The 27,347-nt window shown below is 40.9% G+C and overlaps 1 protein-coding gene and 1 long non-coding RNA gene across 5 annotated transcripts; both read left to right on the plus strand.

The window, feature by feature from the left end:
• Positions 1 to 669: 669 nt before the first annotated feature.
• On the plus strand, positions 670 to 12,125 carry RPF2 (ribosome production factor 2 homolog). Its single transcript, XM_038133264.1, has 10 exons — positions 670 to 771; positions 1,884 to 2,016; positions 2,828 to 2,865; positions 3,538 to 3,577; positions 5,402 to 5,483; positions 5,573 to 5,649; positions 5,970 to 6,069; positions 10,223 to 10,325; positions 11,279 to 11,423; positions 11,727 to 12,125. The coding sequence occupies exons 1-10, from the start codon at positions 749 to 751 to the stop codon at positions 11,904 to 11,906; spliced, it is 921 nt and encodes a 306-aa protein (XP_037989192.1). The 5' UTR covers positions 670 to 748; the 3' UTR covers positions 11,907 to 12,125.
• A 1,719-nt stretch (positions 12,126 to 13,844) lies between these two features.
• On the plus strand, positions 13,845 to 23,315 carry LOC119699875. Of its 4 annotated transcripts, XR_005256577.1 has the most exons (7): positions 13,845 to 14,624; positions 17,162 to 17,446; positions 18,052 to 18,199; positions 18,973 to 19,266; positions 19,671 to 19,738; positions 20,948 to 21,068; positions 21,825 to 23,315. It is a non-coding gene; the product is annotated as an uncharacterized LOC119699875 (long non-coding RNA). The 4 variants fall into 4 exon arrangements; XR_005256574.1 differs by having other exon boundaries at positions 18,052 to 19,266; XR_005256575.1 differs by having other exon boundaries at positions 17,162 to 17,324; positions 18,052 to 19,266.
• Positions 23,316 to 27,347: the final 4,032 nt, after the last annotated feature.

The following is a 27,347-nucleotide window of genomic DNA, read 5'->3' on the forward strand; positions in this document are numbered from 1 at the left end:
TCTTGCTATGGCTGCTTCAGCCATTGAGAGCAGAGAGGTGCTTCAGGAGTTTGTTCTCTGACGGAAAGCAAACACAGCAACGCTCCCATGTTTTGTTAACTAGTGGCTTAGTCGGGCACTATGTATGTCTGGTTTTTTCCCTATGTACAAGGAGTGTTCCAGCAGCATTGGTTTTTGGCCTTCTCAGCCTTTTCTTTCAGTGCTACACTGAAGCTGTTTCTCTGTTCTAGTTCATCTGGTAATCTGTATTAATTTTTGAAAACATTTTATGTATATCACACACAATGAGCGCATTCATAATAATGTTGGGGTCTTTTAATATTTTAAGTGTTATTTCTAATGGCCGAGCTTTTGTTCCTATTCTTATTAACCCTAACTCTTGCAACCATACAACCTCTGGGCGAAGAACCTTTTCCTCATATCCAACTTAACCCACCCCTGACACAACTTCAGGCCATTCCCTCGGGTCCTGGCACGGGTCACCAAAGACATCAGTGTCTGCCCCCGCCTTCCCCTCAGGAGGAGGTGGCAGACTGCAGCGAGCTCTCCCCTCGGTCTCCTCTGCTCCAGGCTGAGCAGCCCAGGCGCCCTCAGCCGCCCCCAGCACGGATCCCCCTCCGGCCCCTTGGCCCCGCGGGCCGGTGGAGCGGAGCCGCGCCCCGCGCATGCGCCGTGCCCCGCCCCGCCCCGCCGGCGGATGTGACGCGCGCGGCGGCGCCCGCCCGTCGTCCCGCACGTGAGGGCAGCGATGGATGCGCTGGAGCGGGTGGTGTGAGTGTGCCGGGACACCCCGCTCGGGGAAACTGAGGGGCGGCGGCCGGGCCGGGGGCACTGGGGGAGCCAGCAGAGAGAAAAAGCCTTGTGGAAAACGTGCGGGAAAGAGGAAACAGCGCGGCCGTCTTTATTAGTGGTGGCCGAATAGCCCTTTCTCAGTTGGTAGCTTAAAATAGCCGCGGTGACCAGCTGGGGTTGAATCTGTGTGTTTGCGGACAGAAATGAGAATTCATTTCTGAAGTTTCAGTGGTGCCCAGCGACAGCGTGGGGAGCGATTGCCATAAACTAAAACGCCAGAAGTCCCACCTCAGCGTGAGGAGAAACTCACTCACATGAAGGGTGACAGGGCGCTGGAACAGGCTGCCCAGGGAGATCCTGGAGTGTCCCTCTCTGGAGACAGTCCAAACCCACCTGCACACTTTCCTGTGTCACCTGCCTTGGCCAGGGGGTTGGGACTCAATGATCTCCAGAGCTCCGTTCCACTCCTGACCATGCTGTGGTGACACCTCTGTGTGTGTGTGTGTGTGTGTGTGGTATTGTTTGTTTTAAAGAAGAAAATAAAACTAATGCTTCACTGAGAAGATAATCTAGTGGAGAACTGTACTTGTTAAGCCACGTAGCCACTGATGTGTATAAGGTCTGTGCCTCTGTGAAGGCTTGTGCTGGTTCCTGACAACAGATAAATGTGCTGTACCTGTGCTTTGATTTTCGGGGCCGTTGGTGGTCTTTGAGGAACTGTGTTTTCTTCAAGCAAGTTTCTGGCTTGTTGAGGGAGCTGGTGGTAGGGTAATCCTTCAGCCTGGCAGTAGGCTGAGAATTCTAGTATAGCTTGAGCTCTTCTAAATTAGCAGAAACTGAAAAGCACAAGACGGTAAAATCACCTTTGCTAATTTGGAGGGACAAAGAGGAAGAGGAGTGGCAGGAGAAACACATTCACCTGAGACAGGGCTTTTGGCATTGATTGTAATTCTGAAGGTTGGGATTAGTTTGAGTCATTGAAACAAGTTACTTGAACAGTTTGTTTCAATTCTTGTTTGGCTTCGCTGTTTTCTGTAATGTCAAGTTTTGTTACATATATTAAGCTTTTAACTTTTAATTTATTGTTCCAGAAAGCCTAAAACTAAGAGAGCAAAAAGATTTCTTGAGAAGAGAGAACCCAAGCTAAATGAAAATACAAAAAATGCTATGCTCATAAAAGGAGGAAATGCAAATTTAACAGTGACCGAAGTGCTTAAAGACATTGTAAGTTGTTGGACATGGCATGCAGCCTTGCTCTCTCTTTCTTACAGTTTTCTGTCTCTGCTGCACTATCAGTATTTTCATACTCTCCCTGTACCCCAAATCTCAAAATGACCAGTACTCCAAAGGTGTCATTACCTGCTTCTTGATGAAGATTGCTTTCTTCCTGTTTCTTCTTTGGCAGAAGTTTTGAGCTTGCTCTTTTATTTTTTCACAGTTGTCTAGTATATAAGGGAGGTGTTGCCAAGTCTGTTTGAAAACAAGAGGATTAAGAGGATTAGGTATAGAATTGGGACTGTATCACACAGCTAAGTCATATCCCAGAATCCTGTAATCTGAGTGTATTGATAGGGAGCTTTCAGCCTCTCCTAAAACTACCAATCTTGTGTCTACCTAAAGTTACCAATCTTGTCTCCTAACTCCATAGCTCAAAATATTTTAGCTGTTCCTACACTCACTTTTTCTCTTTGCTTTGTTGTTTTCCTATCTTTCCATGCTTCTATAATCAAGTTGTTGATCTCTCCCTGTTTTTCCTTACTCCCCCTAGAAGTAGTGGGATTACTTTGATTTCAGCTGTTTCTCAGTTAATTTTTTATTTCTCAATTTCTACAAATAATTTCTTGTGCAATTAATTTGGAAACAAGATTGTCACCAGCTCGAAGGGTGTTACTATGAGCAGGCCTTTTGAGGTACCTTCTTCTAGCCTGCTCTGCATAGTGACTGTTTCACATGTTCCTGTAAACTGTTGGGTTGTAAAAGCAGCAGTGGTGTGCATGTTTTAGAGACCACACGTGTTAAACTTTGTGTTTTGCAGTATGCTGTGAAGAAGCCTTTTGCTGTACTGTATAAAAGGTAAGCGATCTCACTTTGACATCTTTGAGTCTTCTGGCAGACAGACAGCTTTTGGTAGTTCAGGGCATGAATAGAGATGCAGGCTAGCCTGGGGGCTTGAAAAATGACCAGGGTGCAGAAGATGTCTGATCATAATTTTAAGTAGACTGGAAACAAGCTGCATGTTATCAGCATTGGTGCTGAGCCCTGTTCTGTGGCAGCTGGTATGGAGTAGGATTCAGCTCTAAGTCTTGTTCCAAATGGGAACCCCGTGTCTGTACGAATGTAGTGCAGAAACAGCTGTAAATTGTTGTGTAAATTTAATGAATGAGCAGGCAAAGGCATTTACTCATAGTGTCACTGGTGTGGTGGTGTTCTGCAGGTCAGGCCCCAGGAGACAGGAAATGTGGAAGAAAGTGTTTAGAATGAGAGTGGTGGCACTAAGGCATTCCTGGCTGTAGTAGGAATGCCTAGGCATTCCTGGCTGTAGTAACATGACTTGTGATTTGAACTCAAACTGAGCCTTTACTGCTGGAGTTTCTGGTGGAATACAAAACTTTCTATTATCAGAGAATTAATAGGAAATGGTTATCTGGGCCTGTTCTGCTTTTTTTTAGTTTGTTTTTGGTGGTGTTTGTTTGTTGGTTTTGTTTGTTTGTTGTTTTTAAACTTTTTTTTTTCTCCTCCTCTCAGGAAAAATATTACCAGACCTTTTGAAGACCAAACATCATTGGTAAGTACAAACAATGTTTTCTCTTACAACAGTTTTGAGCAGGCTGTCCTTGCGTGCAAAAAGATGAACCATCAGGAAAGAAGAATAGCCTGTCTGAATAGAGCTTTGCCTGGAACTCAGGAGTAAAAAGAGTATACTGCTTTTGGAAGAGGCAGGCCACTCAGGAGGACCACAAAGATGTTGTGAGGGTATGCAGGGAGAAGATTAGAAGGGCCCAAGCCCAACTGGAACTTAATCTGGTTACTGCCATAAAAAACAATTAAAAAATGTTTTTGTAATTAGATCACTAACAAAATAAAGGCTAAAGAGAATCTCCATCCTTTACTGGATGCAGAGGGAAACACAGGGACAAAGGATGAGGAAAATGTTGATGTACTTAATGCCTTCTTTGCCTCAGTCTGTAATAGCAGCACCAGTTGCTGTCTGGGTGCCCTGAGCTGGAAGACGGACAGGGAGCAGAATGAAGTCCCCATAATGCAGGAAGAAGTGGTTGGTGACCTGCTACACCACTCAGACACACATGTCTGTGGAGCTGACGTTGCCACATGGGGCTATGTGGGATCCACCAAGGGTGCTTAGGGAGCTGGTGGAAAAGCTCACCAAGCCCCTTTCAGTCCTTTAGCAGCAATCCTGGCTGACTGGCTAGAGGCATTTTTTTAAAAGGGCAGTTTTGCAATGCATGTGTTGTTGCAGTATATGCAGGGCATATTCAAAGTATTTGAGTTTTTTACATCTTTTTAATAAAATATACAGGTATTAGAGAGTGCACAGATATCAGTGCAGTTAATCACACACAGTGATTAACAGAGCTGTATGAGCACATGTTTCAAGGGGAGTCCCCTCTGGTCTGTTCTTGGCCTGTGCAGAGTCAGCATTTCTCAGGGATCTGGTGGCAAAACTCGGTGCTGAGCTGTGTGATTTGTACATGCAATTAATCCAGCTTCTCCAAGTGTCTCTCTGACCTCCTAGAGGGGCAGAGCTGCAGTGTCCTCTCTGAGCTGCTGGTGTTGCAGGGGGGGGAGATGAAGTGTCCTTCTGTGCTTCACAAGTCCCAAGTGCAGGTGCATATTTGTGGGAAGCACTGTGTAAGTTGTGTGTGTGTATGTCACTCTTGATACACAAGATGAGGAGCTGCCTTAGGAGGCAGAAGTGCGTAAAAAGACTTTGGAGCTGGACATCTTTAGAAAGAACTGCTGTAATGTTGGCTCTGGACATCATACCATAGTAAGTTCTCTAGTCTATTCCTCCTGGAGAACAGATCTCTGGGATAGTCACTACTGGCTTGGTTTTAGGTAGCATCTTAGTCTTAAATAATAAATTGACACGAAATTGCTCTGTAGTAGGACTCTTGTGCCAAGTGCAGATGTTGTTAGCCTTGCTGTTGAGGGAATTAACTTGTTCAGAAGCTGTCAGGCAAGGCCACTATGCTGCATAAAGCTTAGTTGGGAAACTACACTGAGACATTACAGCTTGACGATACTTACCTGTCAGTCAAGGAGAAGTGGTTGAAAGTATCTTGTGTAAAACCAAATAACCAGGAATTATAAGAAAGGGTAATGGATAAAATGTTAAGAAAAAATTGCCTGACTTGTATTTTAAGATGCAATGGTAAATAAAAAAAGAAATTGTTTGAATCTTGAATCCAGCTGTCAGTTTTAGCACAAGTGCTGAAAACCATTCATGCTCAAAACTCTTCTGGTAAGTGCAGTTACTCTTCTCATTAAGCAGCTTCTAAACTCATATGTTTGTGCCATATGCCTTTGCAGAACATTTTAAACCCTGTGAACTGCAACTGAAAAGTCTGATTATTTTCTTCAATTGCAGGAGTTTTTTTCCAAGAAATCAGATTGTTCTCTGTTTCTCTTTGGCTCTCATAACAAGAAGCGACCTAACAACCTGATAATAGGTAATAAGTCTCACTTGAGTTTTTATTTGGGTGGTAGGTAGTTTTCACTGAATATTTAAATAGCTGGATTTTCTTTTTCACTTTCACAGGTCGCATGTTTGACTATCACGTGCTAGACATGATTGAGCTGGGCGTGGAGAAGTTTGTATCCCTAAAAGATATCAAGGTAAGGAACTGCTAATTCAGTATTTCAGCGACACCCACTGGTGGATTTTTTTTGTTGCAATTTTTTCTGTGCCCTGAAATGAATTAAGTTGTTTAAAAAAAGTTTTTCATGCAGTATATGAAGATTGCTAATTTGTGTACTCCAGAATGTTAATTTTTATGCTCTGCTTTTTAATTTTCTTTTGTTGGTCTGGTCTGTCCCTGTTGATCACAGATCACAGCAGTTTTTCTTTCAGTGTTGAATGACTTGCCAGCTGTTAAATCAATGATATGTTCCCTAACTGTCTGAATTTTTGTTGTTTTAAAATTCTTATTCCACAGAACAGTAAGTGTCCTGAAGGTACAAAACCTATGTTGATATTTGCTGGTGACATGTTTGATGTGAATGAAGAATACAGAAGACTGAAGAGCCTGCTTATTGGTCAGTATTTTGATTATTTGGGCAGTAGGATTACATGGATCTGTAATAATATGATTTGTTGGGAAAAGCTTGTTTGTCAATAAATGCTTGCTTATGTTCAGCACAGAAGGAAAACAACAATGAACACTTGTAGGTTTCATGTCACATAAAATTGTCACATAAAATTAAAGTGACGACTTTTAAAGGGAGGAAAAAAAGAATGTCCTAAAAGACTCTGAAGATGAAACTTCATATTCACTAGAGTTCATTACTTTGATTGTGGGAAAACTGTGGTTTTCCAAAATGTCTTTACCTTATAATTGTACTGGGTTGTCACTTTTCTAACCAAATAATGTTCTGAAGCATCTAAATTGAAATCAGTGGATTAAATTCAGAAAGTGGGATATTTTTGCTTGCAGAAAAGTCTAATCAGTCTAATTCAGCTTCTGTTTTTGTGTTGAAGGCATTTTTGTTGGAAATACCCCAATTCTAACAAGTGTGCTGTTGCTTAGGATACTTGGAGAGAACAGATGCAGTAAAAATCAACTGTAGATAAGTTGTGCCTTAACTTTAAGGCAGGCTTGGAGCTTAGGAAACAAACTGGCACAAAGTTTTTTATTACCCTTAAGTTGGAGGCTCTGGAAGATAAAGCACGTTGTAGCTTTATAGAAGTTATATGTAGACATAGAAGTTATAGGATAGTGTGTCTCTTCGCACTTAAAAAAATGCTTCTTGCTCAGCAAAACTAGATCTAGTAAGTAGGGTGATTTTTCTTTTTAATAGTTTTCCTAAAAGTAGATTAGGGTGTTTTTGGTTTTGGGTTGGTTTTTTTTAAGTTCTGGTAAAATACCAAACCTGGCCCAGTAAGAACAGTCTTGTTCTTTCAGTTCCATTCTTGGGTTTCTAGGTTTCTAGGCAAATGAGTAAAGGATTGCTCTTTAGAAACAGACCCTACAAATGAGCATTTTTTTCCTTAGTATTATTCCTTAAAGCAAGGTGTTTCATCTGGAATGAGACTGAGAGGGAGGAGGAGAGAAGAAAATTTTCTTCCTCTCAATACAGTTGATTGGTTCTTGGGAATGGGTGAAAGGATGGTAACTGAGCTCATACATCTTTGAAGATGACAGAATACAAAGAGAATTGAGTTTTACTGCTGCATGTTTGTGTCACTGTAAATGAGTATTTACACAGGAAGCAGGTGCATCTTCTGAAGTGTATCTTGTTCAGGCATTTGCACAGTGATGGGCATCCAGATGTGCTCAAGCAGCCCACGATCAAACAGCTGAAATGGCAGACATGGATAGTAAGACAGTTGACAAATAACTGAACAGTCCTTCCTATTTCTCTTGATGTTTGCCTGTCCTTTCTCCTTTCCTATTTATTAGCCATTAATGTCTTGGCAGTCAAATGTACCCCACACCCCGTTTTTCTTCTTGAACATATGCAAGGTACTCCAGGTCTTAATTATTCTACTGAATTCTGTGAAATACCCAGATGCAAAACAATAGTAAAAGAAAAAGGTTAAGGAGAGTAATGGCTTGAAGGTATCACTAACAAAGGTATCACAAACAAATTAAAATCGTTTGGCTATTAATCTGACCTGCTTCAAAATTGCCCTTTACCAATAAGGAAGAAGTGATTTGTACCATTTCTGCAAAAGATGGTAGCCTGAAGCTGCTACTCTTGCTAAGAAAGATACAAGAATGGTTTTATAACAACAGCTGCAAATATTTTGTTGCCATACCAGTATTGTTGGGATCCCAGAGGGAATATCAGATAGCTGACAGCTTCTTGTTGCCAAAGCAGTGTGATTCCAGTGATGCTGAGAACAACCAAGCTTTCATTGGCTTATGTATGTTTGGACAATCACCTTGCAGCAGTTTCTTGGTAAAATTAAGAGCAAGGGTGAATTACTGTCTTCATGGTAACCAAATGCTATAATCTGGGTAAACCGTGAAGTAGAAGAAGCTGTTTAGGAGAAATAAATGACAGATGCATTTTCTTTGGAGACCTGGAAGAGAAAGTTTCTGTTGCTCTCCAAGTGGCAGTATAGTTCATTTAAATGATGTAAGTTTTGGAATGCATTTAATGAAATTCTAGTAATTATTTATGCCTGCATCTATAAGATGTTTCAACTCTTACAACATTGCCTGCTTGTTGTTAGTTCTGTTATTGCACATCTATTTTATCCTAAAAATGGCCAGACCACTATAGGGCATGCTTATACACTTTCTAAATGTTGGTTTGCAGATCTCTGCAAATTTAGATTGGCTGTCACCTTGGACTTCAAATATCCTTCCTCACACAGATTCTTTTTGAGTGTTTGAAAAGATTTGAGGGTTTTTTCTGGCCAGGAAAGGGATGGCTGGGAAATGTTTGGACTGCATTCATGCTAACCAAAGCTACATAGAATACAGTGTTACCAGCTTTTGGATACAAATTGATACAGAAGGAGTTACGTTCCAAAATCAATTAGGAATTTAATGTGGAAGTAGAAAGGTCCTGAAAAGCTCTCTGTATGAAAGAGTAAATTAGACTTTCTGGAAACATGCTTGAGGACAAGGGGGAGAGAGAACTAGGAATGGAAAGAAAGGAGAAAGGAAGTCTCTAGTCCAACCAAAGCAAGAGTTGTAAATTAAGAGTATGTTTAAAAAACTTCAACTCTCTGGGTGTACTGAAGTGTAAGGTTTCTGCAGCTGTTCGGTGTTGCCAGGAAACAAATTCCTGACCACCTGCATTTATGGGAAGAGATCATCCTGTGGGTAAAAAGATGGATGATGCCACAGGAAAATATGAAAGGGAGGTGTTGCCAATAAAACCACTGTGAATGTAAGCTTATGTACCTGCAGAGAACTAATTGAAGGGAAAAAAATATGCCACGAGTGAACAAAATGTTTTATTTGCAACTTTTCCTCAAACTACAAGTTAGACTCGAAATAAGAGAGTATTTAATTGACCAAGAAAGTTTCCTGGGCTGACTCCATCTGTTATTTGCCAGCCAAACTGTGTTTTGGATGTCACTCCAGTGCTTATAGTCTTTCCAAAAAGGTAGTGAGGGAAAAGACAAGTAGCCAAGGGATCTGAAAACAGGACAGAGCATAAAAGAGTGATGTGTTTTGCATCTGTTAGCTGTTCTCCTGTGTTTCAGCATTGCCCTGTCATGTTTATTAGCACACCTTGTTCCCTTGGTCAAGGTCACATTCTTTCCCCACCCTCTGCATATGTTGGACAGATTGCTGTGCTTATTGCAGGCTCTCTGCACAGTATATTTTCATAGCCTGATAGAAGAACCTTGCTAGAGGAAGCTCATTTTGTATTTAACCTTTATTTCAGTGTTCTCTTTGCAAACTGGGCAAGTATTTGAAGCGTCTTATTTTCATAGATGTGTTGCTTATTAATAGAGAAAGCATTAGACATTATGACAAATACTGCTTTACATAGAGGACAGAAGTACCTTGTTGTGAGAGAGGTGTGAAATAAATTATATATATCTTTTTCCCAAAGTCAGAGAGAGAAAATGTAGGTAAGAATAGTCAAGGTGCAGTTTTGATCTGTTGTGTACTGGTTTTGATCTCTCTTTCTACTGTTCCAAATCTGGCTATGATTAAGATTTAAGTATTAGGTTTGAATGATGTCTTTAAACAGATACCTGAGGAAGTGGCTTCTCTGTACTGATCTGTGTTTGTCTGAGCATTGACTGGCCTAAACACCAAATAAGATAATTTTTCCCCCCAATTTTAGAGATGAATATTTAACAGAATAGACAATGCAATTATTTGCATTATCTCAATAATGCTAAGCTACTTGTCTGAAAGTGTATTTGCTCTTTTCCATGCACTTATGTATAGGAAGTGTGTGTGTGTATATATATATATATATATATATATTTATAAAGGTAGCGTGTATATTCCTCCAAAATTATTTATCTCTGGGAAGTCACTGTGTTCCTGTCAGGATATCCACACACATTTGGATTCACCAGTGCACACCAAAACATGCAGTGTTAAATTTCTGTCCTGTGTATTGGCCAGGCTGCAGTTGGAAGTAGTGGCTATTTCGTGAGATTTCTGTTTCAAAATGGGCCCACATCACCTCACCAGTTTGTTACAGGTAACTGTTGGTTTTATTTTCAGCCAAGAAACCTGCCATTTATTCCTTTTAAATACTCTCTCAGATTTCTTCAGAGGTCCCACTGTGCCCAATATTCGTCTGGCTGGTTTAGAGTACGTTCTGCATTTCACAGCTGTAGATGGGAAAATTTACATGAGAAGCTACAAGTGAGTATCTGTTTTATCTGTTTGTCTGGGTTTTGGTACACGTGTCAACTTTAATCTCTAGTTGTGAAATTGAACTGGCTTGAGCTGCATTTAGAACATGCAATGTGTAGAGGTGCTCCAGTGTAATTTGTACAGCAGAAGAAAAGCACTTGAGCCCTAGGTCTGCTGCCTCCTTCCTGGTTGAGCTCCTCCTGGCTCAGGATTGCTCTTTCATATGGCTTGGTTAGTAAGGTGGTGTGAATTAACTTAGTGAATTCTGGGTACTGTCTTAGACTTGATGGCCTTAGTCTGTTCTCAGACTGATTTCTACAACTCTCCTCACTTAGGTGTTTGCCAGGGAACAACAGGGGATAGGCTGCAGACAGAGATGCACAAGGAAAACCAGGAAAAGGCAGGACAAGGAAATCTTTCTTGTTGCTTTGGTGTTCACCCTCATAGCCACTCCCTGCCTTAGGAGACTGTGAACATTCATAGCTTGTGTTCCGTGTGATTTTGATTTCTCTTAATATAAAACCATTTTAATCAGCCTCGTTCTTAAAAACAAAGAACCAAAACACTTTCTCAGATAAGTGCCCAGGTTATTTTGCTGTAAATTATAGTGAATATTTTTATGTCTAATAATACCCAGAGTGCTGTTTTGATTTTGAAAAGTTATATGGCTTTCAGGGTACTAGAGCTGAGTTTTAAAAGTGATACTGATTATACTGGTCTTGTTAAAAAAAAATAAAATTACATTAGCCAGGTCTTTTTTTGGATGTGTTCAAATTGTAATGGGACTGATTTATTATAAATTGTTACTGATGGATGCCTTCCCAATGATAGAGTTAGTGGTAGCAGTTTAATGTTTAATAACTTAATAGTATTTTGAACTGCAGGATTGAACCTGTTGAGGAAGATGGATTAATCTCTAGCACAGGGGACAATGTTGATTTTCATTGGTTTTCTCCTCCTAGAGTGCTTCTGAAGAAATCTGGCTGTAAAATACCCAGAATTGAACTGGAAGAGATAGGACCTTCATTAGATCTGGTTATGAGGAGGACACATTTAGCCTCAGATGACCTTTATAAGCTGTCTTTGAAACAGCCAAAAGGCCTGAAGGTATGTACCTTGGGAAGGGCATTGCTTTCAGATCTCTCTGTGAAGAGGAGCGAAGGCTGAAGTATTACTTGTTGTGTGTTTGACCAGAGCTTACTTTCATCGAGGCCAGCTGACATTCCTGGGGCCACAGTGCTTCTGTGGTGCTCAGCTGGCTGCCAGACTCTCCTCTGGAAGCACACAGAACACACAGCACAAATCTTAGTCTCTCCAACCCCTGTATGAGGCCTTACTTTTGGGCCCTTCATTCTCACCAGAGCTCCTGGGACTGTACTCAGAAATATTAACATTGTTCTTCCCTTGCAGCCTAAGAAGAAAAAGAATATCTCCCACGATGTATTTGGTACAACTTATGGTCGAATCCACATGCAGAAGCAAGATCTTAGTAAACTACAGACACGGAAAATGAAAGGCTTAAAAAAGAGGCCAGCAGAGAAGTCAGCTGAAGATGGTGGGGCTACTCCCAAAAAGTCAAAGTCAGCTTGACAGTCTGGGACAGCTTTGAAAACTCTTTGTGCTTTCACATTTAGAATACATGTTGTAATATAAGTTGTCAGACATTAAAGATTGAGCTGCTGTTAGCTTTAGTTTCGTAACAAAAAATCTTTTATATAATTTGTCATTTTAAAGGGAACATTGGGGTATTGAGCTTTAACATGGCGCTTGGTTATTTAAAATAAAAAATATGATATAACTTTCTTAGTTTGCCAAAGCTGAGTGTTTGTTTCTTGGTATTAACAATATATAGGAGTCGAACAGGTGACTCATTTCCTAGACAATTTCAGAGAGTGGATTGGAAGGGACTTTAAAGTTTATCTGGTTCCAACCCCCTTGCCATGAAGAGGGACATTTTCTACTTGACCAGGCTGCTCAAGGCCCCATCTAACTTGGTCTTGAACACTTCCAGAGATGAGACATCCCCAGCTTCTTTGGGCAACCTGTTCCAGTGCCTTACCACCCACACAGAAGAATTTCTTCCTGATGTCCCCCATGCTTCGTACTTTTAGCATAGAGGCATTTAAATTGTGTCTCCAATGAAGCAACGTGCTGGTAGGAGAGGCTTAAATTCCTCTGTGCTGCCCTTCAGGTGCTCTCCTGTTGACCTGAAATCCCTCTCCAGGCTTTGGGCATCTCTTGTTGGCATCAAACCAGTCAGAGTGGGATGGATTGAGGTTCCCTTCCCCCAGAAACTTTCGTTTTATTGCTGTTTTCTTGGAAGCTGTTGATGAGTCAGTTCTTACACATTCTGTGCAGGACCAGAGCAATGAATGCGCATAATATGCACAATTTCTCTGTTCATTTATTGTTTATGTATTTCAGGTTTTGCACAACTGCACCACTCAATACATTTTCTAAAGTGTGAGCTCAATACATGTGTGATGGCCAGGCTTTGCTCCTGACTATTGCACTGGCAGAAGTGGAATTGCTTAAGGTGTTTTTACTGTGTTCATCACCATGGTAGCAAAGTACCTGATATTTACTTTAGGCATAAATGAAACCTTTACAGGTTGAATTTCAATCTTTGCTGCCTGATTTGTGCCCAGAATGGAAATATGTGAAGCAACCACTAAAGGTCCATTTTTTCAAATATTTTTTTCTTCTTACCCTGTTTTCCTCCCAATTTTATGCTTGTGAGTTATTGCAGACTCAGCTAGACTTGTGTAAAGGGGATGGGAGTTTAAGAGTTTAATGAGACTTAGGTGTGGTGTTCTGTTTTTGGAACACGTTGAAAAACCTAGGTTTCTTTAATTCTGCTTGTCTCTTTGGAAGCTGTTTCTCTGCCCTTTAAGCATAATTGTTATAGAAGTATACGCACGTTACCATGAACACAGCAAACTTGCTCACCCTACTTATGTTTTTAATACTTTCTTGCTCGTTTTCTAATCAGCTGAAGTGTCACATCAGAAATAGGTGGGTTGTTATTTCCAATTGTCTTCTGCATCCTGGATGGAAGCTGTTGGGCAGCTTTGCTTTCCTTACGGGCGGGCTGAGCTGGACCTGTGGCTGTGCAAATGCCACCCATGACATTCTTGCAGTGCTCATTTGATAAAATTTGAAGTGTGAAAAAGGAAGGGCTTTAAAAGTTTGGGTTCATTTTGGGGACACAAACATATTTATCATCAATGTATTCGCATGGCTCTCTCCAAACCCTTTTCTCCAGTCCATAACCATGTGTTTGAGAAATTGATGATTCCATAAACTTCTTCCGATTTGTATTTCCCATTTTATCTTCCTGAAGTACAAATCACTAGGCTTTTGTCTGAAAGCTGTAGAAGAACCCTACTAGCAGGCAATGCTCTTTTACAAGGTTTGAGTTGTAGAAGTAATAGCAAAATTCTATAAATTTGGAAAAGCATGCCCATAGTTGAAAAGACTGTAATTTTTCATGTTTTCCTAATTTGGAAGCTAATTTTGGTGCTTAATTTGGGTTTTAAAACTTGACTTCTTAGCAGTAATGTAGACTATCTAAAATCCTGTTACCTCTTAATGTAAAAAGTGTAACAGTTGTTCAGTAGGAGCCCTCAGAGAGAAGCTGTTGCATCCTGGTGTGGGGTTTTTTAATGCTGCTGCTGGTTTGCTCCTTGAAGGAAGAGGAGCTTTAGACAGGTTAGGACTACTACACCTTCCATCACCTGAGTGATGGTTACTTAAAGCTTCAGGGGGTGAGAAGTCCTTGAGCATGGGAAATCAGTCAGGTGGGAGAACCCAGGTGCATTTATTAGCTCTTTGCAGGTGGAATTTGAAGTGCCTGATGTCCCTCACCTGTGTCTGTTTGTGTGAATGCCCTTTTATACATAGCTTTTTGTACTGGTGAAATGCAGTTACATGGTGGAAGAATGTGTTAGATATATGAGGCAAGGAGAAAATCTTCTGGATACAGTGCAAGGATATTTAGGTTATGCTTTTTCATGCCAGTCGCTTTCAGGGTACGTTGTTAGCAAGGATTAAAACTTACTGTATTTCTGATAGATACTTTGTAGTACTCTAGTGCCATTTTGGTGTGAATTCTTGAGTGTGAAGTGGAAATGCTCTCTTGTTTTTCACAGCAGAAATGAGCTGCTCTGGTCTCTGTATGACGAGATAGGATGAAGCCAAGCTAACAAATGAGGTCACCTGGTGCCCTTTGGAGGAGTTCCAGCCTTGCTGTGAAGCACTGATAAAGCCACAGGGCTGGTGGCTGCTGCGATTTCAGGGGTTCAGCAGGTACAACCACACATCTGCTCCATAGGCAATGGCTGAATTCCCACTATCTGATTTAACTCAAGGTGAATGGTGATAGGAGGGCTAAATATAACCTTTCTGGTGGAATGCTCTTGTTTCCCAGAGTTTTCAAAGTGTAGGGAAATTTGTCTGTAGCTGTGGGCATGAGGAACAGAATGTGCAGTACTCAAACGGCAGCTGATGAAAGGGGCTTGCTCTACCTCAATTGCTCCTTGCTTCCAGAGTTCACCAGGCTCTGAAAACACCTAAACATGGCCCCAGGGGTTGCCCGGCATGGGCAGGGCATAACAGGCATGTTCATCCCTTTTCTCTGGCTTTCATCTTCCCACCTCCCAACACACAGGAGTCATCTTTATTTATGGCTTGAGCCTAGTAATAACTCTGGTTTGAAGCAAATACATGTGGGCAAAGCATGGCTCCTGAGGGTGTGCCTGTCCAGGAAGGCGAAGCTACAAATAGGCACACAAGCCCACACTCTCTTTAGTCTAGCTGGCAGGATGGCCAGGGCAAGGAGGGTACAATTTGTGCCTTCTGTAGACCCCTGGTCTCTATGCTGATGTTGCCCAGCTGTGCTGCTGGTGGCTTTACTGCTACTGTTAACCAGGCTCCTGTCATTATAAGTAACTGATGATACACATATAATATACAGCCTAGCTGCAGTTTAAGGCTTCTTGGCTCTTTTTAGGTGTGGTGGAATTATAAAAAGTAGGAAGAGAGGTAGATACTGAGTGCTGAAACCTGCTATGTTCTTGGGATTCCCACATTTTTGGGTGTCTGTCCTGGGTGCACATAATCACAGCTTTAGCTCTGTGTTAGTATAATGTGACAGACTGAGCAATGAGAGGTGTGTGTTTGAAAAGGGCATATGAACTCTCTTCTCCTTCCTGGATTTGGTAGGTTTGAGCTTATCTTTACAGTTCCTTAGCAACCTTATTTGTTTTCAGTAAATGCTTTCTGGGTTTGATTGTGAGGGTTTCCCTCCACCACTGGCTTGGTTGCAGCTGGGGAGGGTTAGAAAAGAGCATGAAAAGAGGACATGGCAGACACATCGAGTGTCACACTGTCTGCTGCTCCCTTCAGCCAGGGGAAAAAAGGCTTATTCTAGATGCTATCAAATATGAGGGAGCAGGGGAGCAGGGTAAGGAGACTAGAGCAGAACTCTGTTAGAGACATTTTCATTATTAAAGGGAAGAAAGTGGAAAATGTTAGCTGTGCATAATATATATAACATAGCCATACATAATACATGTTAACATGTGTATTACACATGGTGCAGAGAGTTCTCCCCTGTCCCCCAGTGCAATTTATCTCCTCCCTTTGAACTTTGCTAAAGTGCCTCTAGCAGTACTGACACATCCCAGATGCAATCCAAAAACATAGCTGAGAAATGGGTCAGTTGCATCAGAAGTCAGGTTTCCTAAAAATGTACAAGGAAAAGAGACATGAGGCTTCTGAATGTGAAGTCTCTGTAGGATTGCCTTTCTAAATGGATGAATGTTCCAAGTTAGCAATATGACTAACACTATATAGAAAGAACAGCTTTACTGTCACACATCTATACAGAACATAGTGGAAAATATGTAGGTAATCTGGGATTACAATTTGTCCCAAATAACAAGGGCATCATATACTCAGACCAGTCAGTGAACACAGCAGATATTCTCTGATCGAGACATTTCTAAGGTGTCTCTTCTTCATTTCTTGTTTTGTTTGACTTTTGGTGATATTTTGTTTACTTGACCTTCCCCCCTACCCTGCTTCTCTAAGATAAACACAAAGTAATTCAGGGGAAGTAGACACAAGGTTTTTAGCAGAATTTAACAGGGAGTATTCACAGTTAATGACAAAATCTCATTTTCTTCCAACTTTCCCCCTTGATAATCCCGTAATTCTTTCTGTGATGCAAAACAGCACCTATGAAATCTGGATTTCTCACTCCATCCATGATCCTGAAGTAAGCCCATATGGGCCCTCTCTTCTGTTTTGATTGTTGCAATTTGTTCCTCTTGACTCTTTTCACCCTCACAGCCTCCAAAACAAACATGAGAGATCTGCAGTGCCCTTTTTCCACTGTTTGCCTTCTTCCACTGGCAAGAAGTTGAGTTTCTTGTCTTGTATTGTTTATGCACAATAAACTGTATTTTTCACATATTCAGTGCTGCAATACAAAATAAGGTGAACTTCAGAATCCAAGTTTTTCTCCCTGTTTCCCAACATCTAGATGTATTCCCTGGAGAAGGCAGGGATGCAGTGAAAGGGCTGTCACTTCAGGCAGAGCTCTGTGATCAGTTCCAAGGCTGCTTTAGGTACTGGCATTATTTCTTCCCCTTTTAAATGCACAACACTGATCTCTGCTGCTGGCCTCTAGGCAGGAGAATTTCTGATGCTGCTGTATGCCCTGGAGTTCTTGCTGCAGCAGCAGCTATCTGTGTTAGTAGTAGATAGGCATGCTGGGCCCCAAGATCGTCTGTTGCCAAAAGATAGTTTAAAACCCTTTTCCCTCTCCACTTGTTTTTCAGATAAATGCATGTTTCTTCAACTAAGTCAGGCTTCCTATTTTCCTAATCCAAAGAAGTCCATGAGTAGCTGCATCTTTTCAACTTTGATTGCAATTTGCTAATGTTTCTCTCCAGTGGCAACTGAGCTCCTTGGCCTGGAAGTTGCTCTCTCCTCTGGAGGAAGGTGAGGAAGGGACCACAGAAGAGAGGAGGAGGAAGATTCAGGCAAAATGTCTCCTCTCTGCCCTGCTGTGTCATGTTCTTCTGTGTGACAGAAAACTAGTCTCCCAAATGCAACAAAGAAATGTGAGATATTGGGCACTATAAATTCACCCCAAGCATCTCTAAGCAAAGTTCTCATGAGCCTCTCACCTGTTTGGTGTGAGTCACTGCCAGAGATGGGCAGTCACAGCTGCTGTATCAGGGAGTCTGTCTTGGGACAGATTGCTGTAAAGAATGTGATGTAAAACTTGCACTCACCTCCCATTTCTGCGATTTAAATATTTTTTTCAGTTGAAAATAGATTATTATGAAGAATTTATGAGGGTCTCCAAAGGGCACATGCAACATGCCAATAAACAGTAATGAGCTTTTAATTTATAAGAGGCAATGGACTTTTTATAAGCTCCTGTTGGCTTATTTTGCACACAGCAATAATTCCTTGCTCAACAGGGTTATTTTAAAGAAATGTTAGGGTTTATGTGTTGTGTTGTGAGAAGAAGTTTGTAGATGCTTTACTTTTTTGTTTGTTTGGTTTTTGTTTTGTTTTTTTTGTTTTGTTTCTTTTTTTCTTTTCTTCTCTGAACATACTTGAAATACCTAAGGGCTTCTAGGGAATTGTAGGGAAAATAGTGGTATGACTCAAATGTGTTCTGTAGTTGATTGGTGAGGGGTTTCTTTTTGTGTTTCAGATGCTCACCTCTTCAGGGCTGTGCAGAAAGGCTCACTTGAAGAAAGATTCAGAGACCTGGTATATGCTGGCCACTTCTCTCTTTCCTTCCAGAGAGAGAGGGATACCCACCCTTCCTGCCATTAGCCTTCTCCAGTTTCTCAGAGGCAGTAGGTCATACATAATAATATTTCTTTAAAAACCAAACAAACCCACAAACAGAACACTTTGTAGATAACACCATGTGGGGAGTGTAGCAGCAGGGCTGACATAAGGAGTTAGGAAGGTGCAGCTGTTTGTGGGACTGGCAATCAGGTCAGGGAATTGAATTCACTTGAAAAGGCAGGTGGGGGAGAGGGAAGGGGCTGTGCTTTGCTTTGCTTTGCAGCCTGGATCAGCTGCCTGATCTGGCTCACAGCACAACTGGATGTGCGCTGCTGCGCTGGGGAGGCAGTAAAAGGCTGGGGGTGGGATGGGAGATGTAAGGGAACTCCTGCCACTTGAGTTGCTGCTTACAGCAGTGTCTGTAAGACAGTGCCCAAGTTTGGGAATTACTACAGTTCTGAGTTTGCTCTTAAGGAAATTAATAGGGTTTAATTAATTAAACCCTATTAATAGAAATTAATAGAGGCCTATGTTTGCCAGTAAGCTTCATGACAGCTTTCCCTGGGACAGTCTCTTTCAACACAATTTTTCAGATGTGATAGCAAAGGTTAAGCAAACAGATTTGCTTTTGGGAACAAAGATAAAATGTAGAAGTCATGAATTCCTTGTTGGTGTGGTCTCTGTTAGTGGTTTCCATGTACCTTCCTGTGGCTGAAGCCTTTGCTGTCTCTGCTGTGGTGGAGCTGGCACAGCTGTCAGCGTCACTTGGTCGGGGAAAAGTTGACTCAAGTGGAATCACTGATTGTTCTTCATTTTCTTTGCAAAAAAACCCTCTCAGAAATGCTGAGCTTTTTCAACAAAGACCAACTCCAGTTGTAAGAAAGATGCCAGGTCATCTCTGTGCCATTTTTAACAAAACATGAAGATATCAGTCCAGATTGGTTTTAAGGCAGCCTTCAAAATAATATTCAGGAAACTTCTCCTGCTCATCAGGAGTAACCTTCTGACAAAATTCCCTCTGTGGTTTCTGGTTTAACTGGAAGGATTTTCTCCGCTATGAAGGTTTCTCAACACATGTCTTTTCCCTCTGATGCTATGGAGCCATGCAATGAACAAGATTTTTTCAGCTGCAGTAAGTGATTTTGTTTAATGAACTTGAATAAAAGATTAAGTTTGGCTTGTTCTAGTCTGAGCATGATTCAAAATACTTAATGTATGTTTAGCTTGGAAAGTTAATGCTACATCATAGCGTGAGCCTCAAGTTTTTTGACAGCAGATTTAGTTATTTTCTCCAGCTATGAAAAATATTTTAAATTTAATTTACATTTCATTATTGATGTTACTGTTTTCAGGATGAAATAGCTGTTTAAATTCTTAGTTACTTTTCCTTCGATTCCTGGAAGGAAATCTATTCTGTGGCCTCTGTGGTTAAGTGACTGAAAGGTTTAAGCATGTGTAGACAAAGCTGTCCCTGTTAAGGAAAGAGTATAGTTAAAGGAATATTATGAAAAAGTGAAAGGTGAAATTCTTTTTCAGCATGTGAGCTGCATAGGACACAATAAACCTACCCTAAAGATGATTTCATGCATGACATTCTGTCAAAGGTAATTCTTGTTCCTTTAGCGACTCATGCTTGTGGCAGGAGATTTATGCCACCTGACTGGTGTGCCTGGAGAAAAAGATGTATTAAATACTAGCAGAGAAGAAGGAGAAAGCTTGTCAAAACTTGTGGTTTATGAAAATGGTGCCAACGTTTGGTCAGAGCCAGCTTTACTAGGCTTGTAATCAATTCTGGGAGCTGAGTTTACAGGGAAGTTCTGCTGTTCTATTAAAAGGTAGAACAGGATGAACTTTTCAACCTAGTAGGTAAAGAACTAGGGGCCCAATTCTGTCAGCAAAACAAACAAGTGTTAAGAAGGAATAGCCAAATTATTAACACAAGGCAATGGGGAAGTGTTTTCTCACAATAAAAGCCAGATGACTGAAATCAGAAACTATCTGGTTTTCTATCTATGTCCCCTCTTGGACACTGAACCAGACACTTGACTTGGAGACTCGCTCAGAGACTGAGCACAGCTTTCCTGAATGGTGGTAGCTTCTCCTTATAAAACAAACAAGCTTTAAGACCTTGTCCTTCAAGCTCTCCTATTTACTTGCAATCATGCCTTGCAGAAGAGTGTTGAACACAGTCTGTCCTGGAGAACCCTGCTCCTTGAGGGAAACCCTTAATGAGAACAGGCATTCCTCTTTGTTTGGGGAATGTTACTCCTCCTTTGTGTTTTGTACATGCCAAGAAGTACTTGTGTGATTAAGGTGGTTTGTTGTTTTAGATTGATAGTTTGGGTGTGGGATACATGCAGCTTCCATGGGCCAGAATATCTCAGTGAGCTCACTGCTGCTCCCACTTCCTGCTGAGGGAGAGATCTCAAAGAGATCATTAAGGTTTAGCAGTTGTGCGAATAAAGATATCTCCAAGATGAATGTGTTCAAGTGACAGGAACCTTCCTTTTCCAAACAAACACACTGGTGTTTCATAGTCAGTCCATAAGAAAAATAAGCTGTTGGAAAAATGGAATTTCTCAGAATCACAATATTTGCAAACTTTGTGTTGTTCCAAGTCAGAATAAAAAGGCCAATCTTCCCATTGTATGAAAACTCTGGGGAAAGGAGAAAGTTGATTTGTCACCATTGAAACATTTGTACCTTTATAGTCTGTATAACATTGGCAATAATGCAAATATCAATCTTACTCTTTTGGAAGTTGAAGAAAAAGAAATTCAGTTTAGTAAAACCACAAGGCTTTACTTTGACAGTTTTGCTTCTACACATTTTGAATTCCACCCATGTCAGAAGCCAAGAAACAACTACACTCAACTGGCATCAAGAGTCCTTTTCATCTGAGGGAGCATGATTTAGATACTTCCTTTTCCAAAGGTAAGATTTACCTCTTACATGGTGGATGGGATGTCCCTGTGATTTCCTCAAATATGAGAAAATTCACTGCAGTGTCTGTGGTAGTGTAGAACTGCATTTGTGCTTCAACCTGGATGTTTAAAATGAGCATTAAGTCTCCACTAAGTTCCTGGTACTTTGGGGAAGAGTATGAGAACAGGGAGAAACCCAATGGAGCCTTATTTCAATACCTCTCCTGTTATTTCCTAGTATAGAGAAATCCACAGTTTGAAAAGTTCCTGAGCTGGAAGTAATATTTTTATTGTGTTTTGTTGTTACTGCATCTTTGTTTTATGACTCTTCCTATTGTTTGGTTGAGTATGCAGTTTTGGCATCTTAAATACTCTGTATTGGTTAGTTTAATAATTTAGTTTTGTTGAGTGGCACAGAAATTATTGGGTTAAACTTGAGGTCTGATCATATTCTCAGATCTTCCTTAGGTCTTTTGTTAGAGTCTTATCAGATAAACATTTCCCTTCACCTGTTTCATGCCTATCATGACTTTACAGGCCTCAGTTTCCTTACTGATTTTTTTCCCAAGCTGATGTGTCTGGGCCAATTTCAATGTTTTCCACAAACTGTAAAACAGGACAAATATTGCTAATTTGTCCTCTTTGAACTCTTTCTAGTTCTGTTATGTTTTTTCTGAGAAGAAAACTGTGTGTGATGTCAAAGGTATTTTTACATGACTAATTCTGACTTCTACAACACTTTCTTTTTTATTTTCTCTTTGTTCAGATGGAGGCTGAATATTTATGTGCAGCATTGTCTCGGCCATGCCAATGCCAGCAGATGAAAGAGCTGCAGAAACAGGACTCTTCCAAGAAAGCTGCAGCTGGGGCATTTGCTCAGCTCCAGACTTGTAAATGCCTTGCTTAGGGACATGGCTTAGTGGTGGACAGGGCAGTCAAATTTTTACACTTGGAATCAATGATCTCAAAGGTCTTTTCCAATCTCAATTATCCTGTGATTCTATATGCCAGTTAGACATGGTTTAGGGAGCTATTGCTACGTTCTTCCATAACAGGTAGTTTGATAACCTGTTATAACAATGAAGTTTGATTGATGTTGTAAAGTGCCAGTTTGATGACTGGCACCTGCAAAGGTATTCATAAGACTATTGTAAGGTTCATTTTAATGCCACACAAATTAAATTCATTTTATTACGTACAAACGATGGACAAAACTGAATTAATTAAAAACTGAGTGATTGCAATTGTAGGAGAAAGGTAAAAGAGTCATCCTTATAATCAAAAAAGGAAATCAAATGTTAAGAATTAGTATGGCGAAATAACAATCAGGACAAGGAAAATGAAATAGAGTATAAAAATTTGCTGCTGTATAAATCCAAAGTGTGCCCATACTCTGCCTGCTGTGTGCAGTTCAGCTCTCCCTGTCCTCCACCTTGAAAAGGGCTATAATAGAACTAGCCAGAGAAAGCCAAAGGTGATCTTAAGACATGAAATGGCTTCTACAGGAAGAATAAATAGGTCTCTGCTTGGAAAGGATATAACTGAAAATAAATATTGCAAAAATTCAGGAATTCATGGGTGACACGGAAATTACAGAATCATTTAGGCTGGAAAATACCTCAGAACCATTGAGTCCAACCATCTATAGACCCAGCACTGCCACATCCAACACTAAACCATGTCCCAAGTGCCACATCCACTCATCTTTTAAATACCTCCAGGGATGGTGATTCAACCACTTCCCTGGGCAGTTTGTTCCAATGCTGGACAACTCTTTTTGTGAACAAATTCTTCATAATACTCAATCTGAACCTCCCCTGGCACAACTTGAGGCCATTTTTCTTGTCCCTGTTGTTCTTTCATTGGAAAAGACAGCTGTTTTGGGACTATGCAATGAAGAAAATAGGTGGCACATAAAAGGATGCAATTTTTTTAAACAGGCACTTAAGCCATGGAACTCCTGCTAGAAAATATGAGTGACAGAAAGAACTCCATTTATCATAATTCCACTAAGACTGGGGAATACTAAGAGGAAGTTACTGCTTTGCTTTACTTCTTTACAAACCAGCTGGGCAGTGGAATGATCTGTGCCTGCATGAAGAGTTAGGGGAAAAGGAGGAAGACTTGGTAGAATAGAAAACTTAAGGAAAGGATGGGAAAGAAGATGAAAAGGGTGAAAGGCTCTGGATTGAAAGAACGAGGAGAAATGTTTTGACTCTGAGGGCTGGGGAGGTGGCTTGTGAAAGGAGTTTGGAGATAGAAGGGCTTGGGATATAAAAAGTCCCATAGCAGTTTCTGCTATGAAAAAGCAGATGAGAGAAGCGAGTCAGGGGATGACTGTGCTGAGCTGTACAGGATTTTGATAGGATTATCATGGTGCCTCCCTGCTGCCTCTAAGCAGCTCTTATCTGGAAACAGAAATTTGCAGAGACTTAGCCTTCCTCTCCCAGCAGCAAGGGGTTTTTTCATCCTACATTCTCTTTTTGTCACTCAAAAGTATAAAAATTAAAGTGCAATTTCCAGATGAGAACAAAATTTTACCATCTATTTTAAAATCAGCATCGTGGGTCCCCCAAAGTCATCTCCCCCTCTCCAGTTTTCCCCCTCCTTTTCCAGCGTGAGCTGGAGAAGTATGCACATACTTCTGCCCGCGGGCAGGCTCAGCTGACAGTGGCACCGTCTCCTTTGCTCAAATCCATTTCCAAATTTAGTCAGGGAGATGTGGCAATAAATTGTGGACAAAGCCCATTCCCGACTTGGCCGGCAGATGGCAATTCCTGCTTTGTAAGATATCCTTAGGCGGCCTTGAGGGCGTACAGAAAGAGGAGTTTGCAGTAGCCGAGTCCCCGTAACACTTCACTGAGCACAGAAACCCCTCTGGAAATTGTGTTCAGGCTTCCTGTCAGCTACTACCAAATCAGATACCAGAGCTACTCAGTGTGGGAAATCAGTGTTGTCATACATGGAAGGAGAAAAGAGCTTAACACTGTTCTGTTCACCCCGCAGTTAACTCTGTTTCGCTGTTCTAACGAGCAGCGCAGGAACTTTTGGTCCCGTTTTAATGGTATTGCAGAACCTACATTGCTTTGGGGACATTTTCTGTCACATCAAATGTTCCTGACGTGCATTGACACTGAAAGCTGAAATTAAAGCTAATACGAGAGGGTGTTTCCTGCTGTTACAAATCTGTGGGAAATGACCCGTTTCATTTCAGAAGAAAAAAAAAAAAAAACAGCATGCAGGTGCAGATAATATATGTATTAAATTACAGACTTCTGGAGGAGGTTTGCAGAGAAATCAATGTAAACTTGAGTTAGGTTCTTTGCTGTAAAGGGGAAAAGTGTCAGGAATTATGTAAAAAGCCAGCAAGACAGAACAACGATTAATGGGCAAATGCGTTGATATTTTCCTTTTCCTTGCCTGAATTTCTGTTTCATTTTCACACTGAAATGGCTCTGTAGGACTAACTACAATGTGTTATTTAGGGAATGTTGTGAGTTTTATGTCTCAGGATTGGTAGCTCCCAATGTAGGGAGGAAGAAGGGTTGAGAAGGGGGTCCAAGCTGACATTACAGAAATAACTGGGTCAGAAGGGGGTACAGAAGTTCTCAGTAAGTGTGGGGGGAAAAAATTCCTTAAATAATTTCTGGTGACCTTTTTGCCTGCAGAAACAAAAATAGGATACGAAGCAAGCTTTATCTAGCTTTACACGGCTCAAAGTTTAGTTGTCCTGATGTAAAACTGAGGGCTGGAGAGAGGAAAAAAGGAAAATTATTGGAAGAGGTACTAGGGGTCCTGCCAAGAAGCCAGGTTTACTTTTAAACACTCAATATTTGAAACTGATCAAAATACTGTGTTTTACTTTCCAGTTGTACTGATCCATCAAACTACAGTGAGAGAATTCATTCCTAGATTGAGAGTGTGAGTAACAGTTTTTAACTCAAGGTCTTTTCCCAAGCCACTGTACACAGAGCAGAAGTGTGCAAAGCCTGCCCTTGTGTTTCTGCCATTAGTGGCCTGTGCTCTGTGACACCCTGAGTTTACAAGCCTTCTCATTGTCAGAAATTAAAGTGTTTCCTTGAGTGAGGGAGAGTCTGGACCACCAGAAACAAGCCAGTTGAAGCAGAAGTCTGGAGGGACTGTCTGCCCTCAGGCTCCAAAGGAAGGCCAGGATTTGCTGTTGGTGGATAGTTTGGACAGACTACAAGGGCTGTGTTCAAGTGTTTGTTTAAAAAACAAACAAACCTGTAACTCTTACATGCTAATGGGTAAGAAATTCTTGCTCTAAGCCTGTGCTCATTGCTTTAACAACAAACTTGTTTCTGAAAACTGTTGTTAGCAAGCCGTGTTATTAGGAAAGAGCAGGAGGAATTCATCCAGGTAATTAGGAGGGTTGGTTTTGGGGTAGGAGAGAGAAGAGGCTCATGGTGGTGGAAATGGAGTTATACGTGGGTCTGCACCCGGCAATTTGCTTGAGAAATCCAGAGTTAGGAACACTGTGTCTCTCTGCATCAGCAAAGCTTTGAAATGTGGGAGATGGAGTGTGGATACAACCAGACTAACCTGATATCTAACCAGAGAACAGACATCAAGCCTCCTGGGACAACTAGTGCTTCCAGTTAATATCTCCTCACATATTGTTCTCCCAAAGGAAAGTGACAGCTCATCTTTACAAGAAGCACACATCTTGACTAGAAAAAAATCTGAAGTCTAGCTCTCTCACACTGATCCTGCACATCAGGAAAGGCAAAATGGGAAAAGCTCCACTCAAATCCCTTTGGAGGTTACCCTAGAGTATCAGTCCTACTGAGCAAGTTGAAGTCAAACACAAGGTTGGGGCTTTTTGTAAGTGTCTGTTGTTCCAGGCCATGCTTGGATTCATTGCAGAACTGAAAACCTGCTTTTTCCAGCCGATAGTCCTGCAAAGTCATACCGAAACCAAAAAATGCTGTGTACTTTGGCAGAGGTATTACCAGCCATAAAGATCTGGCAACCGCAGCCTGTGTAACAATCTTGCTAATTGTATTTAAATTGGAGTGGATCAACCCTTCTAGCACCGAATAAAGAACTTTATTTTTTTCCCAAGGAGAAAAGCAGATAGGAGGCTGGAGGTGTACAGGTGGGCAGGGTTTTAACAAGTGTTTCTGCAATGAGATTTGATACCAGGTTAACTATTCCCTATGTGGGTGCAAATTACTAGACTGCAAAAAATAAAAGATGATCTAAAGTTAAAGCTCTGGGTAACCCCATATTAATTCATGTGCAAACACAACTTAAAGGTCTGTCTTTACACCATAACCACTCATATGTAAACAGTTTTATATGAGAATAATTACTTTTCTTCTTCAACGTTTTCCACTTGTCCTTGGAATATTAAGCTAAATCATGAAAATCAAGGTCCTCTTGTATATATGGATATATAATGGTATATAAAAAAAAGGCTTCGTAGTACTTTAACTTCCTGCTTTTCTACTGACTGGTGCCAGCACATCAAATATCCTGCAGAAATGCAATTAGAAAAATGTCTTAAGATCAAGGAACTACCATGTTACAGTGTCTGGGAACAAAGTGGGTTGCTAAAAGTCAGCAAACATTCTTTCTGTAAAACTAAGGGTCCCAGGTTATTTTTAAGATCACCTCCTTATGTTGGGGTGGCTTTCTTAGTGGGGATATAAGGCATATTTTGATAAAAGAGAAACCTGAGATGACTTAAAGATTAATGGTGTTATTCTTCATAACAAATTTACCTCAAATAGAAGAATTGTACATAATTTAGTACAGTGTTCATGCCCAGTCAGTAGCATTATAGGTCTTATTAATTGTAAAATCCTGTTAGTACACAGCAGTATCCTTCAGTAAATTCCAGCAAAGTGAATTCTGGAATGATGATAGCACTGCCTGGGCATGGTTATAAATCAGATCTCTAGGTGTCTGGGAATTACTCATGTGGTTTAAGTGGCTTGGGTTTATATTGCTTATTGCTTATTTGGCCCAATTTGAACATGCAAGCTTTCCCTCAGAGGGTGGTTCTCTGTGTACTGTATTATTCAAACAGTTGGCAACTTCTTAAAGGTTTAGATGTTATTTGAAAAGCTTACACGAGTTGAAGGCTTTTAGTAAAATAATTAGGTAGAGTGTAATTTCATTTTAAATATTAACATCCCAGGGAGTTTAAATAAGATGACCTTGATTTCACCCTGATGAGAGAAGAAGGGAAGTGTTTTCTTCAAAGTGTTTCTAACTAAAATATAAGACACAAACAGACACCTAAATGGTTAGACCTTTTATA

The sequence above is a fragment of the Motacilla alba genome, chromosome 3 (assembly GCF_015832195.1).
Source record: "Motacilla alba alba isolate MOTALB_02 chromosome 3, Motacilla_alba_V1.0_pri, whole genome shotgun sequence".
Lineage (NCBI taxonomy): Eukaryota > Metazoa > Chordata > Aves > Passeriformes > Motacillidae > Motacilla > Motacilla alba.

Coding starts and splice junctions, on each gene's coding strand:
- RPF2 (XM_038133264.1), top strand. CDS start 749: ATGGATGCGCTGGAGCGGGTGGT. Junction 772..1,883: donor GATGCGCTGGAGCGGGTGGT/GTGAGTGTGCCG, acceptor TTATTGTTCCAG/AAAGCCTAAAACTAAGAGAG. Junction 2,866..3,537: donor TTTGCTGTACTGTATAAAAG/GTAAGCGATCTC, acceptor TCCTCCTCTCAG/GAAAAATATTACCAGACCTT.